This window comes from Kogia breviceps, chromosome 12 (genome assembly GCF_026419965.1).
Source record: "Kogia breviceps isolate mKogBre1 chromosome 12, mKogBre1 haplotype 1, whole genome shotgun sequence".
Lineage (NCBI taxonomy): Eukaryota > Metazoa > Chordata > Mammalia > Artiodactyla > Physeteridae > Kogia > Kogia breviceps.
This window is the reverse complement of record NC_081321.1, coordinates 6,527,485-6,545,187: the sequence shown is the minus strand read 5'-3', so window position 1 is coordinate 6,545,187 and position 17,703 is coordinate 6,527,485. Positions and strand designations below refer to the sequence as shown.

At 41.6% G+C, this 17,703-nt stretch overlaps 1 protein-coding gene across 4 annotated transcripts in view; it reads left to right on the top strand.

Annotated features, from left to right (window-relative positions):
* The window catches only part of NECAP1 (NECAP endocytosis associated 1), a 41,227-nt gene that overhangs the window by 627 nt on the left and 22,897 nt on the right, over window positions 1-17,703 (top strand). For 2 of the 4 annotated variants that reach the window (XM_059082598.2, XM_067008711.1), the window contains exons 2-8: window positions 5,331-5,431; window positions 5,588-5,692; window positions 6,383-6,464; window positions 7,299-7,407; window positions 7,505-7,688; window positions 9,492-9,594; window positions 9,921-11,669. In XM_059082598.2, coding sequence (XP_058938581.1) covers window positions 5,331-5,431; window positions 5,588-5,692; window positions 6,383-6,464; window positions 7,299-7,407; window positions 7,505-7,688; window positions 9,492-9,594; window positions 9,921-9,969 — 733 coding nt within the window. In that variant the 3' untranslated portion in view covers window positions 9,970-11,669. Of the gene's footprint in view, window positions 1-5,330; window positions 5,432-5,587; window positions 5,693-6,382; window positions 6,465-7,298; window positions 7,408-7,504; window positions 7,689-9,491; window positions 9,595-9,920; window positions 11,670-17,703 lie in introns of those variants that run through there. The other 2 variants (XM_067008710.1, XR_010835754.1) reach the window with 2 other exon arrangements.

Sequence of the window (17,703 nt, the reverse complement as noted above, 5' to 3'; positions counted from 1 at the left end):
TTTTGTGCTGTTCCGTCTTGTCACCAAATCTCATCATCCACCATATGTTTTTTTCCTTTCAGCTCTTTTGCCAGTGGGCAAAGGTTATGATCGTAAGTTTTCCAATGGTTGTCCAGTCTGTCTCTTTTCAATATGTTTTCTTGGTGATACTATAGTATTTTCAATCTTTCTTCCCTACCCCCCTTCTCTCCACTTCGCCTATAGCTTTTACTTCCAGAGTTAACGCAGCATTTTCACTGGAGGGCTGACTGACCACCTTGTAATCCAATGACTGGGAGGGTCTGAGTAGGCTGTAGGAAGTCACCAAGTCTTGTAGTCCAAAGAGTTCACATGTAACTCACTGGGTTGCATGTTTAAAAAAATGAGTGTGAGCCCTCGGAACTTTACAGTATGATTTTTTTTTTTTTTTTTTTTTTGCGGTACGCGGGCCTCTCCCTGCTGTGGCCTCTCCCGTTGCGGAGCACAGGCTCCGGACGCACAGGCTCAGCGGCCACGGCTCACGGGCCCAGCCGCTCTGCGGCACGTGGGATCCTCCCGGACCGGGGCACGAACCCGCGTCCCCTGCATCGTCAGGCGGACTCTCAACCACTGCGCCACCAGGGAAGCCCCAGCTGTATGATTTGAGACAAATCTCTTAGCCTCTTCAAGCCTCAGTTTTCTCATCTGTAAAATAGAAAAAAAAAAAAAAAGGTGGTAATAAAACCTGCTCTAGCTACGTACCTTGTAGAAGTTTTTAGAGGGTTAAATGAAATCATATAATAAATGTGAAAAAGAATTTAAGATAAATTTCCTAAAAAGAATTTAGGAAAACAGTAAAGCAGTGTATAAACATGAGATACTGTTTTGATTTCTCTCTCTGACTCACATCACCATCATGATTTTCCTCTTGGCATTTATTATTACCTCGGCTGAAAAGTTATCCTTTCCCTGTGTCCACTGTTTTGCCTCCTTATCAGAGGTTCATTCGTCGTGAATCAGTATCTTTCTGCTTGCTGACCTGTGCACTAGACCCTGTGGGTTGTACCTTTTGGCAAAGAGGTAGTCCTAATTTCAAGCTTTCAATCAGACCCCAAATTGACCATGAATAAGACTCTCCATGCTTTTTGATGGTAGTCACAGGTACTAATATGTGTGCGTCAGTTGAGAACTCTCCTTCTTTGGTGAGCCCTCCTTGACCCTCCATTCTGGCTTAGGTGTCTCTTGGTGCTCCCATAGCACTTGGGCTTGTCTCTGTCACAGAGCTCTTCCTTCTGCATTCTCATTGATTGTTTGGTCTCCCAGTTCTCCAGACTAGACTTGAACAACTTGAGGTCTTTTTAAACTTTATATTCCTAGGGTCTAGCACAGTTTCTGGCACATAGTGGAGACTCTGTAAATGTTGACTGAAAGAAGTTAGTAGATTACATTTAAATTAGCATTGATTGAACTGTGAAATAGGTAAAATAGCTCATGACCTCCAACTTTTCGCGTTGAGACTTCCTAAAGGATATGATACACGTTGAAGTGAGGTTCTGTTCTTTTTCTTCTACTTCAAGCTTTTTAAAAGCTTGAAGCTTCTCTCACCCGTCTGCTTTCTCTATCTTCACTTCTGGTTTATCCTTATGTCAGTTAACTGCATTGAGCCATCAAAGCAATTTCTTAATTTTCGTCTTTAACCCTTTTTCTTGTTGTCGTTCTGTGTTTTCCATGCGTATTACTGACATCTTATTCTCAAGAGGCTTTCTACATCAACCACTCTTTGTCAGTGAAGAGAGCGGAACTGAGCTTGAATGGTGATTCTCATTTGTTTGCTGGGTTTCCTTTGGGAAGTCACTTAACTCTTTTGAACTTTAGTTTCCTCATCTATAGAAATGGATATAATATTACTTACTGGGCTTCCCTGGTGGCGCAGTGGTTGAGAATCCGCCTGCCAATGCAGGAGACACGGGTTCGTGCCCTGGTCCGGGAAGATCCCACATGCCGCGGAGCAACTAAGCCCGTGAGCCATGGCCGCTAGGCCTGCGCATCCGGAGCCTGTGCTCCTCAATGGGAGAGGCCACAACAGTGAGAGGCCCGCATACCGCAAAAAAAAAAAAAAAAAAAAAAAAAAAAAAAATATTACTTACTTTGTTAGATCCTCTCAATTTTCACAAAAGTGGGCATAATGCCTGGAACAGGTGCTTGATAAATATGACTTTTCTCCCTTTTTGTCTGTGTCCATTTTACATTATAAGCATGATTTGTTCTCCAGGCTGCCATTAAAGGAAAAACTGGACTTTGTAGGAAGCAGAAGAAATGCTTTCTTTGAGTGACTAGTAAGATGAGAGGGAATAATTGACTTTGATTCACCTAGCATAAGCTGTTGCTTCCCAGACTTTCACTGACCAGACTTACGGAATTTAGGTTGATGCAAAACTTATAAATGATTAGAAAATGGTTTCCCAACCTATAAAACTTTTTTTTATTCATCATTATCCTCCTCCTCAGCTAAATCAGTATTAAACCCTATAGTGTGGTTTAATGTAATGAAAAGAATGCTGGACTTTGAAGTTAGGGATTGTTACTTAGTGTGTTATTGTCTATTTCTTCATTTAGAGAGAGGTGGTAGACTTTTCATGCCTATTCCATATGGCTGCTATAAGATTTATTGCCAAGGTAGATGAAAATTTGTGAGGTTGGTTTAGAAGATCAGTAAAACCAAGAGTTCCTCAGGCTAGGTCAGGGGAGTGGGAGAGGAGGTAAGGCTCAGGGCTGAGGGAAACTGCTGCCATGAGTATCCATTCATTTACTGAGGATTTGTTAAATATTGGCCACCAGACACACAAATAAGCCTAGGAACCTGTCCAGAGAATCGTGTCTAGTAGGCTTGTTCCTAATATTTTCAATAGCCCATTTACACTATGTCTAGCTCATGGCGGTATAGTGGAATAAGTAATGACTCATTAAAAAAATTTCATAGACAGGGACCTCTAGAGCTTGCTCTAATCTGGATCAGATTCAGGTACTTGAGGGTCTTTGAGGCGGGACATCAAGAGAGAAGGGCGCGACAAAGATTTTATCTTGTAAATCCTATTCAGAACTTGTCCTAATTTAAATTTTCATTTCTTCCTTTCCACCATTTGCTTACCATCTTGTGAAAATTATTTTTATTCAGATATACTTTATTGTTACTTTCCTAACCTGCAAGTATTAGTCTTTAGGTTCCCAAGGGATGAGTTATTTTTATTTTTTAAGGGATGAGTTATTAATAACTTTTATTTGCCCTCCCTTTTCCACACTGCTGGCAAAACAAAATCACAAATACAATGTTTTGTAAAATTGTTTCATGTTTAAATAATGTCTTAGATTTCATTCAGATTCATTTATAACACAGATCATAAGGATTCAGTGTTTGTACTGTTTCCATGGACATTTGTATCTCTAATCCACATGTCCTTCCTGAAGTCCAGATTCATATATTCAAACGCATACTCTGTATCTCCTCTTGAAAATCTGTAAGACATCTCAGACTCAACATAGCCAAAATTGAACTCCTGATCTTTCTTCCCAGCCTTGCTCTACTTGTAGCCTTCCTCATCTCAATTATTGGCAATTCCTCCTTTCAGGCTAAAAGGAGTCATCCTTGATTTTATCTTTGATGTCTCTCTTTCTCTTCTACCTCAAATCCGTGCCATAAGAAAATCCTGCTGCCTTACTTTAAATATATCCACAGTCTAGCCACTTCTGCTCCTTTCTCTTCCTAGTCACCATTGTGACTCTCCTAGATTAGTACAGTAGTCTCTTGACTAATCCCCCTGCTTCAGTGTTCATATTGCTGCATCTCTGCTATGGTGGCAAAGTAATCCGTTTAAACTAAAAGGGAGATCATGTCACACCTCTTCTTAAATGGCTCCTTTTTCACTCACAATAAAAGCCAGAGTTCTTAAAATGGCTTACAAAACCCTACATGATCTGTCCCTCAGTTAGCTCTCCCACCTCATCTCTTTATTCTAACCACAGTGGCCTCCTTGCTTGAGGGCAGATAATGGCGGGCATGCTCCTATCTTAGCATCTTTGCACTAGCTGTTTCCTACACCTGGAATGCTTTTCCTCCAGATACCTGCATGGGTAACTCTCACTTCCTTCACCTTTTTGCTCACATTTCACCTTGTTTAATAAGGCCTGCCTTACTAACCTTGACCACCCTTTTGAAGGCTGCAGCCTGTTCATTCTCCCATGACCCTCCCGCTCTCCCTTTTCTGTCTCTGCATTTTCTTTTTACTGTAGCAGTTATCACCTTCTGAGATGTTAATTATTTTACTTATTTATTGCTTCTTTTTTATTATCTATCTTCTATTAGAATGAAAGCTTCATGGCGGCTTTAAATTTGGTTCCCTCTTGTATCCCAAGTACCTAGAACAGTACCTGCAACTTAATACACACTCTGTAAATATTGGTTGAATTCAGTGAAAGATAATATGTTTAGGGATTTGGGAGGCTTCTGTACCTAATATATTTCATTTAGTAGACTTTGTTGTTCCCTGATCAGCAAAACACTATTATATAAAATACCATCTACAGTATTATATAAAATAGTGTCATTGTGATAAATTTTTAAATTACTTTTTTTTGTACTTTATACTTTTATTGATGCTTTTTGGACTTAAGTAGTAACATTTCTTCTATTTGCTTTGGACTGTGTGTAACATGAGGCATCTGTATAGAGAGAATCATGAGTTAGTCTTTTTTTTTTTTTTTTTTTTTTTGCAGTATGCGGGCCTCTCACTGCTGTGGCCTCTCCCGTTGCGGAGCACAGGCTCCGGACGCGCAGGCTCAGCAGCCATGGGTCACGGGCCCAGGCGCTCCGCAGCATGTGAGATCCTCCCGGACCAGGGCAGGAACCCGTGTCCCCTGCATCGGCAGGCGGACTCTCAGCCACTGCGCCACCAGGGGAAACCCGAGTTAGTCTTTTGATTACTTAATACGTAGAAAGAGTAAGCAATTCAGAAGAGGGAAATAGAAATATGGCAAATGAGGGCTTCCCTGTTGGTGCAGTGGTTGAGAATCCGCCTGCCGATGCAGGGGACGCGGGTTCGTGCCCTAGTCCGGGAAGATCCCACATGCCACGGAGAGGCTGGGCTCGTGAGCCATGGCCGCTGAGCCTGTGTGTCCGGACCCTGTGCTCCGCAACGGGAGAGGCCACAGCAGTGAGAGGCCCACGTACCACAAAATAAAAACAAAAACAAAACAAAACAAAAAGAAATATGGCAAATGGTTCTGTGTAGGTTTTTAGTGTATTAAAGACGTGTAGGTTTTTAGTGTATTAAAGACATGGACCCGAGGCCTGAGGCTTCTCCATTTTCCTATCCTAGGGCATCTGACTGGAAATTAGATCAACCTGATTGGACTGGTCGCCTCCGAATCACTTCAAAAGGGAAGATTGCTTATATCAAACTTGAGGATAAAGTTTCAGGTAATCTGTGCTGGTGACTCTCTAACATATTAAGGATATTGGTTTGGTGTTCTTTTATAAATACCTTCAAATTTGGGACTGGCGTGGAAATACTTGTTAATTGAGTTTTAAATTTTTGCTTCCTTTGCTCAAATAAGTCTTTTCCTTACCTGTCAGGGGAGCTCTTTGCTCAAGCACCAGTAGAACAATATCCTGGTATTGCTGTGGAGACAGTGACAGATTCCAGCCGCTACTTTGTAATCCGGATCCAGGATGGTACTGGTAAGGGATCAGGGATTTTGAATGGGTTGAGATTAGGAAAATAGTTAATGCACTTCAATAGAAGTGTGCCCCAATGCATTTATCTTACTTCAGTTTACTAAATTTTTCCTCCCCTTTGTCCAAAGTTAACTCTAGTTGCTAAAGGAGAAGGATTAATATGTTTGTAATAGATATGAACACAAGTTCCAAGATGCGGTTATTAAAAGTAGACATAAATAAATCAAAATGTTTATCTAACCAAAGAATTGACACGTATTGCCTGTTCATTGTTGTGGTGGTTTTTTGTGGGACTATCTTACATCATCTGTGTTTATGGCAATCATCTTTTCTCCAATCAGAGGTTGGCAAATTTTTTCTGTAATCACACAGATAATAAATATTTTAGGTTTTGTGGGCCAAATGATCTCTTGCAACTACTCAGTTCTGTTGATGTAATGTGAACGCTGCCATGGATGGTCTGTAAACAAACTGGTGTGCCTTTGTTCCAGTGAAACTTTATTTACAGGAACAAAGCTCTGGCAGCGTTTGGCCCATGGGCTGCGTGCAGTTTGCCGATCCCTGGCCCAGGAGAAAATATTTCACATTCACAGATGTTATCTAGTTAGGGTAAATATTACATTGATATTTTCATTGGATAGAGTTTGCCCTAAGGGATACTTCCTGTTCTGAAGATTCCTGTCTTTTTCACAGGGCGTAGTGCTTTCATTGGCATTGGCTTCTCAGATCGGGGTGACGCCTTTGACTTTAATGTCTCTTTGCAAGATCACTTCAAGTGAGTGAAGCTTGTCTTTAGTTTCCAGGTTAAATGTTTGGGGAATGCTGCTTCTCAGTTGAGTGGGTGCTATATCTCTTTTACCTCCTGCCTTCTTTACTTGGGAAACTAGCTCACGTGAATAGAAATCTTCCCATTCACTCTGTTCTCTGACATTATATTTGTATCTGTTCTATCCTTTCCTTATAGTTAGAATATGTTTTTAGTCCCTTGTACAGTGGTTTGAGATGGGGCTTTTTTTATGCCTCTGGGGAATTTGCCCTTGCTTTTAGGTGGCTGAAGGAGGCATAACAGTGACAGCAGGGCTGTGTGTGAGATACGTGGGGAGTTATGTGCCAGTTGTGTTACTCCGTGTAGCTGACATGTTTTGCGCCTGTTGCAGTGTTTCTTCAGCCCATTCGATTTTGGCTCAGCTGTGGTAGACACAGCGCCATGTGCACTGTTGGCTTCCTACCTCAAGGGCAGGCTTTTCTGCCTTAGGACTTCCTGAAATTGTGGAAGGCCACCCAGTTAGCAAGGGGGGGCAACCTGGAAGGACTGAGGAATTAACACCCCCTCAGGGGCCGCCCTCAACCATGGGGGATGGGAATTGGTGGCTAAGTGCCCTCTTTTGGAGGGACAAGTTTAATATGCGTTTTGAATGGTTCCGCAGCGGTATTGAACCCCAATTGCCCTCTCTTGGCTTTTCTTCCTTTCCTTTCTCACATCTCATATTCCCTTACTCTACTTTCTGGAATCATGTTTCACATAAATTAGCTACACTCAAATTTGTGTGTCAGACTCAGCTTTCAGGGAATCCCAATTAAAATAACTTACTCCTTTACTTTACTGAAGGTGGGTAAAGCAGGAATCTGAGATTTCCAAAGAATCTCAGGAAATGGATAATCGTCCCAAGTTGGATCTGGGCTTCAAGGAAGGGCAGACCATCAAGTTGAGTATTGGGGTGAGTATGGTTCCCCCCACCCCTCCTTGTATTTCCATAAGCCTGTGACTTATTCTTTTTCTTTCTGTCACTCTGCTTCTTTTTTTTTCTTTTGTAGAACATCACAACCAAGAAAGGAGGTGCTTCTAGGCCCAAGACTACAGCGGCTGGGGGCCTAAGCTCACTCCCACCCCCGCCTGGAGGCAGAGTCACAATTCCCCCGCCGTCCTCCTCGGCTGCCATCAGCAATCATGTCGCTCCACCGCCCGTACCGAAATCCAGTCGTGGAGGTACTGATGCAGGTAACTCTCTCTAGCACTTTAGCCTTGAGAAATCATATCTTAGGGTTTAACTGGGTAACACCTATTTGCCAAGGAGAGTGTCGATGGTTTTGCTGTTAAATGGCACTTGACACTGACAAGGTGATTCTGGAAGCCTCTAGCAAGGCATTGAAGCTTCTCTGGTGAGCTGAGGGTCATGGTTCTGGGTGGTTCTTTGGCCGAAAATGAGTAGATATTGAGAAGACTGTTTCCTTCATTGTACCTTGGTGAGAGAGATTCTAGTGGGCCTGAGAGTCAGATGGGCCAAGATTTTGGTCATGGCTCTGCTACTTTTTATCTGAATGTGTTGGGTAACATTATTTCATTTCTTTGAGTCTCAGTATCCTTACCTGTAAAATGGAGATGTAAAACTACCCCAAGACTGTGAGGGTGAAATGATGTGATGGCATCTAGCCCAGTTCTTGGAATATAGTAGCTATTCAGTGAATGTCATTTCTTAATCCGTTCCATTTCTTCACAAGGGCCGTGAGAGGAAATGAGACGACATCTGGGTTTATGAGTACACTTTTGTTTTTCTTTACTGTCTGGTGGGAAAAATGAATAGATACAGTTATTTCCATTTAAAGGATGAGAAATTAGAACTTGGGAAGGAATTTTCCTAAGATTAGAGAACCTAGTATTAGAATCTGGGAGTTTTAAGTTATATCATTAATTAGTTAATTATAATTTAATATAATTTAAGTTTTAAATTATATCATTAATCATTTGTAATTGATTGCTAAGAGCAAACTTTCTCCTCCTGGAATTTTTGAGGTAAAAGTGGTTATAGGCTACTTCTTTTGGTAAGTGTTGCCAGAAGGCACTGAGGATAGTATCTAAGGTTTATTTATTTTTATTTTTAAAAATTAAACTTGATAATTGTAGATTCACATGCAGTTGTAAAAAATAATACAAAGAAATCCCACATACCCTTTACCCAGTTACCCTCAACATTTTGCAAAATGACATTGAGACCATCTCCTCATCTTACTTAGATTTTGTCATTTTTACGTATTCTCTTTTGTGTGTGCAGTTGACCCTCGAACAGTGCAGGGCTCAGGTGCACTGACCACTTCCTCCCTGACCCCCGCCCCCCCATGCAGTCAGAAATCTGTGTATAACTTCATAGTTGTCCCTCCGTATCTGCGGTTCCAAATCTGCAGATTCAGCCCACCACAGATCACGTAGTAATGTAGTGAGTGTTTATTGAAAAAAAATCCCACGTAAGTGGACCCATGCAGTTCAGACCCATGTTGTTCAAGGGTCGGCTGTAGTTCCGTGCACTCTTATCATGTGTAAGTTCCTGGATCCACCACCATGGTCAGGATACTGAACAGTTCTACCACGACAAGGATCCCTTGTGTCGCCCTTTCATAGCCACAGCTCTTTGCCTCTCCCCACAATCCCTAACCCTCAGCAATCAGTCACTAATCTGTTCTCCATCTCTGATTTTGTCACTTAGGAATGTTACATAAAGGGAACCATATAGTATATAACCTTTGGGATTGACTTTTCCCACTCAGGATGATTCCCTTGAGAGCCATCAAGTTGTATATATCAACAGTTTGTTCCTGTTTATTGCTGAGGTGTGTTCCATGGTAGGGATGTAGCACAGTATGTTTAGTCCTCATCCGTGGAAAAGCATCCGGGCTGTTTCCAGTTTTGGGCTGTTACAAAGTCACTGTGAACATTTATGTATAGGTTTTTGTGTGAACATAAGTTTTTGTTTCTAAAATTTTTATTATGTTTCCCCTTTTCTTATTTCTTCTCTTACCTTGTATTCAGATATCCTTTTAGATTTGGATTCTCCTGCTCCTGTAACCACACCAGCACCAGCTCCAGTTTCTGCAAGCAATGACTTGTGGGGTGACTTTAGCACTGCATCCAGGTATTAGCATAGGGAAACCAGCGTACTCTCAACCAGGGTATTGATGGTGTATGTACAGTCAAATGAAGTCTCTGATCTGGGAAAGCAAGGCATTTGTAGGTCATACAGAGTCTTCAGCAGGAATTCTAGGTAAGGAAGTATAGGAGTGCTGGGGATGGTGGGATAAGAAGGCTTCAGCATGAAGCTTGAGTGGAATGTCTCAGGCCTTAATAAGGAGAATTGCTGTGAAGCATAGTTTCAGGAATTCTGGGCAGAAATCTCTCACTGTTAAGGATGGAGTCCCTATCCTAATATGCCTTTGGCTATGTCTCTGTTCTGTCTTGCAGCTCTGTTCCAAACCAGGCACCACAGCCATCCAACTGGGTCCAGTTCTGAGGAGCACTGGCAGGATGTTAAGGACAGACTTGAAGAATCAAAATGACCTTGAGGGCACCAATCTGTGAGGGGAGCTCGGAACCCCTTCCCTCCCCAGAACCGAAATCATTGAACGGTTGTTTTCATAGCTTCTCCATTGCGTTCAGGCTGGTGTGTCACTCCCCGGTGTTGTTCCTTGCTGTACAGCCAAGAAAGTATTTCTTATCTCCTGTTCACTACGAGGGCAGGGGACCAGTGGGTCTTATGATACTTGTGGCTGACTACTGCAGGGCTCTAAAGGCCAGGGTCTCTTTGGTGGGGAAACAACCTCCAACATGTATAAAATTTTCTCCGTCTTCAAATTCTTTAACTTTTTCCAGAATCATCTCATGACCCTTGTGTGCCTCTTTGTGAAGCTCTGTTTAGCAATTTCAGGGGAGACAAAAACCTCAGAACTTCCTTTTCCATTAACTGAAGACTCTCAAAATGGACAGACTGATCTCAGTGTTTACAGATGCAGAATTCTGATAGGGGTGGGTGTGAAGAAAGACCTGTTTCCTGGGTCTCTGCTATATATCCTCCCTCAGGCTTGTCTTATTCAGTGAACATCCAGTGCTGGGTGCAGCCCCCTGACCCTCTAGTGCGTTTACATGTCTCTTCCTGTGACAAGAGGGTTGTGTTGGTGGCACCCCACTCTTCTTTTGTTGAATAGTGCATCATCCCTGATCAGTGGGTGTCTCTTGGATGAAGGAGGTTCAAGGGACTGTTTTCCTACTTATTTTCTAGAGAAGCAGTTACTTTCCTGCAGCTCCATCTAGTTGCTGCATTTGAAGCACAGCGTTACTTTGTAATGGCCCCATTATTTGTCCTAAAAGTTAGAGGGTTTAGAGTTTTTAACCTAATTTGTAGAGCAGAGAGGTTGAAAGCACTTAACTCTTGTTCAGTACCCACATTGCCTTGCTGCCTGGGTATCTGGCTCCTTTTCATACACATTTATTTTTTCAGTCCACCAGCTCTGCAACAGAAAGCTGCTATTACATGTACCATCATTTATGAAGCAAGCTGGAGAGCCGTGGCTTTAGCTGTGGTAGGTTTTGCCCAAACGATGGCTGCAGTACCCATCACCAGGAGTATCTCAGCAGCAAGTTGCCCCCCACCACTTTCCCTCTCTCTGCCCGCCATTCCTTTTACAGTGCTGTGAAGGGGTCCCGCTGTTAGGTGAACTGGCACCAGCCATTTTGTCTGCTAAGGGGCAATTTTGAGAGTGAAATGGGAGGATCTCACTTCTTCCCTTAGCACCTATTTGGATGTGTACCTTTTGGCTGAAGGGAGCCCTTATATTTAGTTTCAAAATCTCTCTCTTGGATTTCCTTCTTGACTCTTTTTAACTTTGGGTCCTTTTTTTTTTTTTTTTTTTTTTTTCATTGCTTCCCATTCTAGGCAGCTCTATTCTTGCAGAGCCATGACAGAACATTTAAAAATTCCAATAGAAAACACTAAAAGGAAAGCCTATAGGATCACTAGTGACTAACTACTGGGAGCCTATTTTCTCAATCTTCCTCTGTGTTGTGTTCTTTGTTTTCTCAAGATGATAATATATTATGTATTTGAATTGCTGAAAAATTGAAAATGAAGTTTCAGATATATGTATATAGAGCATATGTATGCTGTATTGGTGCAATAATGGTAATTAAAAATATGGAAAGAGGTAGTGTCTCTTTTATCTTTCTGTTTGCCTGTTTCATTATCTTTTTTATTTAATTGACCCAAGATAGGTGGCCAGTAGGTAATAAAAGGACATTTTATATCTATTACTCATTTTCAAGAGATGGAGGTTTTAAGAGGTTAAGGCTAGACCTCTGTCCTCATGTTTCTAAACCCACAGAGGCTCCTTGTCGAGATCATTTGTATTTATTATTTATTTGCTGGTACAGTTAATTTCATTTGTTTCAAATTATCTTTGTGATCTAGGCCACCTTTCATATCCCAGAACTATGGTCAGCATAAATGAAGGGAATCAATGCATGAGATAGAACTAAAGTGAGAGTCATGGACTTTGGAAGCCAGAAGGATCTTGGAGTTCTCATTCAGTGATTGTCACAGGAGATGAATCGGAATGATATGGGTGCTTCTTTTTTTTTTTTTTTCTTCTTTCTTTTTTTGTTTTCAATTTAAAATAACATAGTGCTCTCTCCAGAGATTCTGATACACCTCCCCCATTTGCCCTCCCAGGGAAGGGCTTGGATGGCGTCCCCGGCCGTGGCCTTCCTTATCATTACTGAGGTGGTGAGGCACTGTCATGGATAAACATGTATCCTAAACTGCAGGGGGTTTTTTTGGGCAAAGATGCAGATAATAATCTTTCCATCTCCACCCCCTTGGTTAGACGTTGACATCTGCCTTCACTGTTGTTACTCCTCACTTCCTCCATTCCCATAACCTTCTAGGTAGTTGGCTTGCCTCTAGCTTTCTCGGCCCTAGTCCAGCGTACATGCTGCCACCAGAACAATCTTCCTGAAACCAAACCCCGCTCATGCCCTTTCGTCCCCTACTCATTAGTTACCGTTAATAATGTTCCTTGGCTTACAGATTAAAGTCCGAAGTACCATGTCATCCTAAGCTCTCGGTTCTCCCTTTCACTCAGTCTCCTCCCGCACACTAGGCATTCTGCAGATGCCATCAGCACCATGGGCATTGAGTGCTTGCAATTCCCTCTGCCTAGAATTCCTTCCCTTCTCTCCCTGCCTGGTGAAATCCTTCCCATCCTGGAAAGCTCAAGTGCTGCTTTGTGAAATGCTACTTATCCCCTCAGTCTGAAAGGTGATCTCCCTTGTTTTTTGGGGTTGCTGTTGAAATTCTCTTCTTACTAGTTCGTGAGCTCTTTGATCCAAGGACCATGTCTTCATTTTTATCTACTCAATACCTTCCATATGCCATAAATATATACTTGGTGAATTAACAGTGATTTCAGTGAAGAGGGACTAGAAATCAGAAAGTTCGGTTTTTCCTTTTTTCATTCATTCTCATTTTGGTTGTTCCTAGCTACAGGACGTAAGTATTCCACATATGCTTTGTTATAGTTGCAGAGGGTCTCATTTATATGCTCCAGAGTCAGTTAATATTAGGGCCCAAGAAAGTAGCATTGAAGACAAATTTTACTTTGGTACATAGATGCTATGGCCTGGGAAAAGGAAAACTGGATATCGTGTAGCCCAGCTGCTGATAAATCTGGTAGCTTACTGTCTGATCTCAGTTATCACAACTGGCCAAGATTGCACTTGGTTATATTTAGCTCTTTTTTAGCTTAAAAAAAATCATTTCTGGGCTTCCCTGGTGGCGCAGTGGTTGAGAGTCTGCCTGCCGATGCAGGAGACACGGGTTCGTGCCCCGGTCCGGGAAGATCCCACATGCCGTGGAGCGGCTGAGCCCGTGAGCCATGGTCGCTAAGCTTGCACGTCCGGAGCCTGTGCTCCGCAACGGGAGAGGCCACAACAGTGAGAGGCCCACGTACCGCAAAAAAAAAAAAAAAAAATCATTTCTGTTATTGCCTCTTAACTGTACATGAGGAAAATACATATGGTTTGTGACTAGAACTCATACTCAGGAGCTCCCCATCAATCACATATTCTCTTGAGAAAGAAAGAAAAGGGGGAGGATTACATTTACTTGCAAGTCCCTTAAGCCTGGGGAATGTATAGGCTTGGTATGGTTTTCACAGCAACCATGGTTGAAACCATTTCGTATGGCATTAATTTCAGAACAAGAATTGTCATTTTCAGTCCCTTTTTGAAAGTTATTAAGATGTGGGGGTGGTATGTTTTAAAAAGCTCTAGTATACTAAAGTCTACATCTCAGGAGTGAAATAATTGTCCTTTGAGACCTCATGTTCTGCCCTATCAATCTAAGACTAGTGTCATCCCCTCAATTAAACACAATAATGCATTAAGACCAACCGTGAATGTTTCTGTTTGCTTTTTAATGTTTTCTTTTGTCTTATGTGTGTTCTGCCACTGCACCTAATAATGGTAAAAAAATGTCTTTGAGGCAATTTCTGTGAATGCTTTAACTGGCTGCATATCAGCATGGGACCACTAGAGGACGGGCTCCCCCTAGCAACTCTAGCACAGTGGTAGGAAATACTGCTCAGATTTCCTGGTGGCAGGCGGGAGACGCCTAAAGACATAAATGAAGACTGTCAAGGGACATTTCATCTATGGAGTCTAAACATGTACCCGATCCAAAGTGTGTTGGGAATGTAGAAAAACAGCTGTTTGGGTAGGTGGAAAATGAAGAACAGAATAAAACTTTCTTCCGACTTTAATGCTTAAATAAATCTTTGAATGGGGAATATACTTATTGATTTTAATGACACCGCCCCTTCCCCAGTCCCACCAAAATAGGTGATTAATGGGAAGTAAAGAGGAGTGGTTAGGAGCATGAACTTGGGAAGAGACAGACTGCCTTGGCACAAAACTTTACTCTGCCACTTACTGGCTTTTTGACCTTGGACAAATTAACCCTTGTTTGCCTTGGTTTCCTCATATGCAAAATGAAGATAATAGTTCCTACTTTATAGAGTTATTGTCAGAATAAAACAAGTTAAAAATGTAAAGTGCTTAGAACAAAGCCTGGCGTATGGTGAATTCGCTGTTAGCACTGCTTCTACTACTGCTGCTTGGCTGGCTCTGCTAATTCTGGCTATTAGGATTGCAATAACATGGGAAGTATACAGGGCAAAATGATGAGATCCTATCCTTTTAAAAAAATTTTTTTTTTCGGTATGCGGGCCTCTCACTGCTGTGGCCTCTCCCATTGCGGAGCACAGGCTCCAACGCGCAGGCTCAGCGGCCATGGCTCACGGGCCTGCTAGGCCCCTGTGGGATCTTCCTGGACCGGGGCATGAACCCGCGTCCCCTGCATCGGCAGGCGGACTCTCAACCACTGCGCCACCAGGGAAGCCCCACTCTTCCTTTTTTGATAAGGGGAACTTTTTCTATATGGGAAGTTCCCTCTTGGTATTAAACGATGTTGGTTTTGGGGGGTGGGCTGATGTAGGCAGAATGAAACTGTCTTTCATCTCCATAACCTGATAATTCTCAGGTTTTCTGTTCCACTGTGCTGCTGAAATTTCTAAAGCAGACTCCAGAGCTCCCCCAAAGCTGTTTTTGTTAATGGATAGCTAATTGTTGATCTTTTTTGGCGGGTGGGGGGGCGGACAGAGGCTGGGGTCTCCTATGTTTCCATTTTGGTGATGTTGAAAAATAATTGATCCAATTCCTTGATATATGATGGAACAAGATATTCCAGATTCACCTTGTACTTTCGTTTTTGTTTTTAAATCTAAAGCCCAGGGAGAGGTATTACCGATGGGTGGTCTCTTTCTAGTTTCCCTTTCACTTAATTTAAAGTTTTGCATTGATTCTGAATTAGGCAGAGGTCTTAGTTCTAAATTATTGTTTCATCCCCTTCATGTGCTTTTAAATCCACACCTTTAGCCATTACTGGACCTGATGATCTCCATGCAGACTCGATGACTCTCAGTTCATGAAGGTTAACTCTGGTTACATTTTCACCTCTTGTCTGGTGTTCGTGTGTTCTGAATCTGTGAGGACCCAGTAATAAGCTAAGAGCATTTCTCAAGAATAGAATGGTTACTTGCTGAAAGGTCATGACTTGCTCTAATGAATACTAGAGGCCTCCTCTGAATTGTCCTATCAGGGTTTGCCTGTAGAATCAAACTTAGCCTTTGGTTTATGGCTTCTTCAGCCTGCAGCTATAAGCAATAAAGGATTCTTTTAACATAGTCTTAGAAATTCTGGTTTCCAGGTTTTACAGTAAGCCAAGAATTTAGGGCTTTGAGCTTGTTACTCTCTTCGTTTTGTCCAGGGCCATTAAAAGCAACTATGCTCTATAGTTCTTACATTCTCTTTCCCTTGTAGTCATTTGGTCTCCTAAAGTCTTGTCTTCCTTGGGTACTCTTGTTTTTTTTGAACTTAAAAAAAAATTTTATTGGCGTATGGTTGATTTACAATGTTGTGTTAGTTTCAGGTGTACAGCAAAGTGATTCAGTTATTCGTATAAATATATTCATTCTTTTTTAGATTCTTTTCTCATATAGGTTATCACAGAATATTGAGTAGACTTCCCTGACAACACTTTAAAAAAATTTTATTTTATAAAAGTATAGTTGATTTCAGTGCTGTGTTAATTTCTGCTGTACAGCAAAGTGATTCTGTTATACATATATATATATATATATATATTCCTTTTCATATTCTTTTCCATAGTGGTTTATCACAGGATATTTAATATAGTTCCCTGTGCTAGGTGACAACATGTTTTAGTTTGTGTTTTAGTCTATTCAGGCTGCTTTGAAAACAAATACCAGGAATTAGGTGGCTTATAACAACAAACATTTATTTCTTATAGTTCTGGAGGCTGGGAAGTCCAAGTTCCTGGCATCGGTAAATTCTGTGTCTGGTGAGGGCCCATTTCCTCACGGACGACTGTCTTTTTGCTATAACCTCACCTGGTGGAAAGGGTAAAGGCGCTTTCTTAGGCTTCCTTTGTAAGGGCGGAAAGTCCATTCATGAGGGCTCTACCTATGACCTAATCACCTCTCAAAGGCCCCACCTCCTAATACTATCACCTGGGAGGTTAGAATTGCAGCATAAGAATTTTGAGAGGACACAAACATTCAGTCCATCACAATTTGCTAAGTTATTTTGCCATTATATGACAAGGACTGCCAGGTCCCATTTGTTACTACTAGTTAGGTTTTCTCTTCTCTCAACTTCAACCAGATCAGGTAATAAATTCTCCAATTTCCCCCATTTTACTGGGAGTCTATTGCCTTCAAGTATTTGTGGTACTGATTCTGAAAGCAAATGTCTGTATTTTCAGCTTCTGTGGTATGTGAAGAGCTCTGTCTCATGAAGTGGCCATGTTCTCCAAACATAGGAAGTTAGATGCCGGACAGCCCATCTGAACGACAGTGCTTGCTACACTTGCCTTACTGTGATACACGTTCCTCTTTATATGCTATTGTATTCTATTTGATATTATTAAGCATTTTACAAAAACTATGTTCATATGTGTTATTGGCCTAGAGTTGTGCTTTGTAGTTATCTGATTTGTTTATTGGAGTGATCTTAAAAAGAATAAGAAGGTTTCAGTCATTTTTCTGTCTGCTAAAGAGTTCATATAAAAATAGAATTAATCAGTTTTTTTGAGGGTGTAATAGAATTTGCCCATGAAGTTGTTGGCATCTGGTCCCCACCTCCCTGTCTTTAACCGCCACTTCTTTTTTTTTTTTTTGCCTATACAGAGTCTGTAAAGCTTTTCCTTATATTTTTAACCATTACTTTCTAAAGCTTATCAAAGTAATTTAAAAATCAAATAATCCTGGGACTTCCTTGGCGGTCCTGTGGTTAAGACTCCTCGCTTCCACTGCAGGGGGGATGGGTTTGAATCCTGGTGGGGGAACCTAAGATCCCCGCATGCCACGCGGTGTGGCCCAAAATATCAAATAACCCTGGAAGGTTTATAATGGAAAATTATAGGAGTCTGATTATTATTCTTTGTGCAGGTTTGATCATAAACCAGCAATGGAAAAACGTGGAAGAGTTTTATTTTTCCAATATTGATGGCAACTTATCCCTCTTTTTAAAGGTAGGCTCAGAAGAAGAAAAACATGGCAGTCCATGTTTTCTTAGTTCTTTTCAATAAACACCAGTCCTTTCCAACAATTGATTA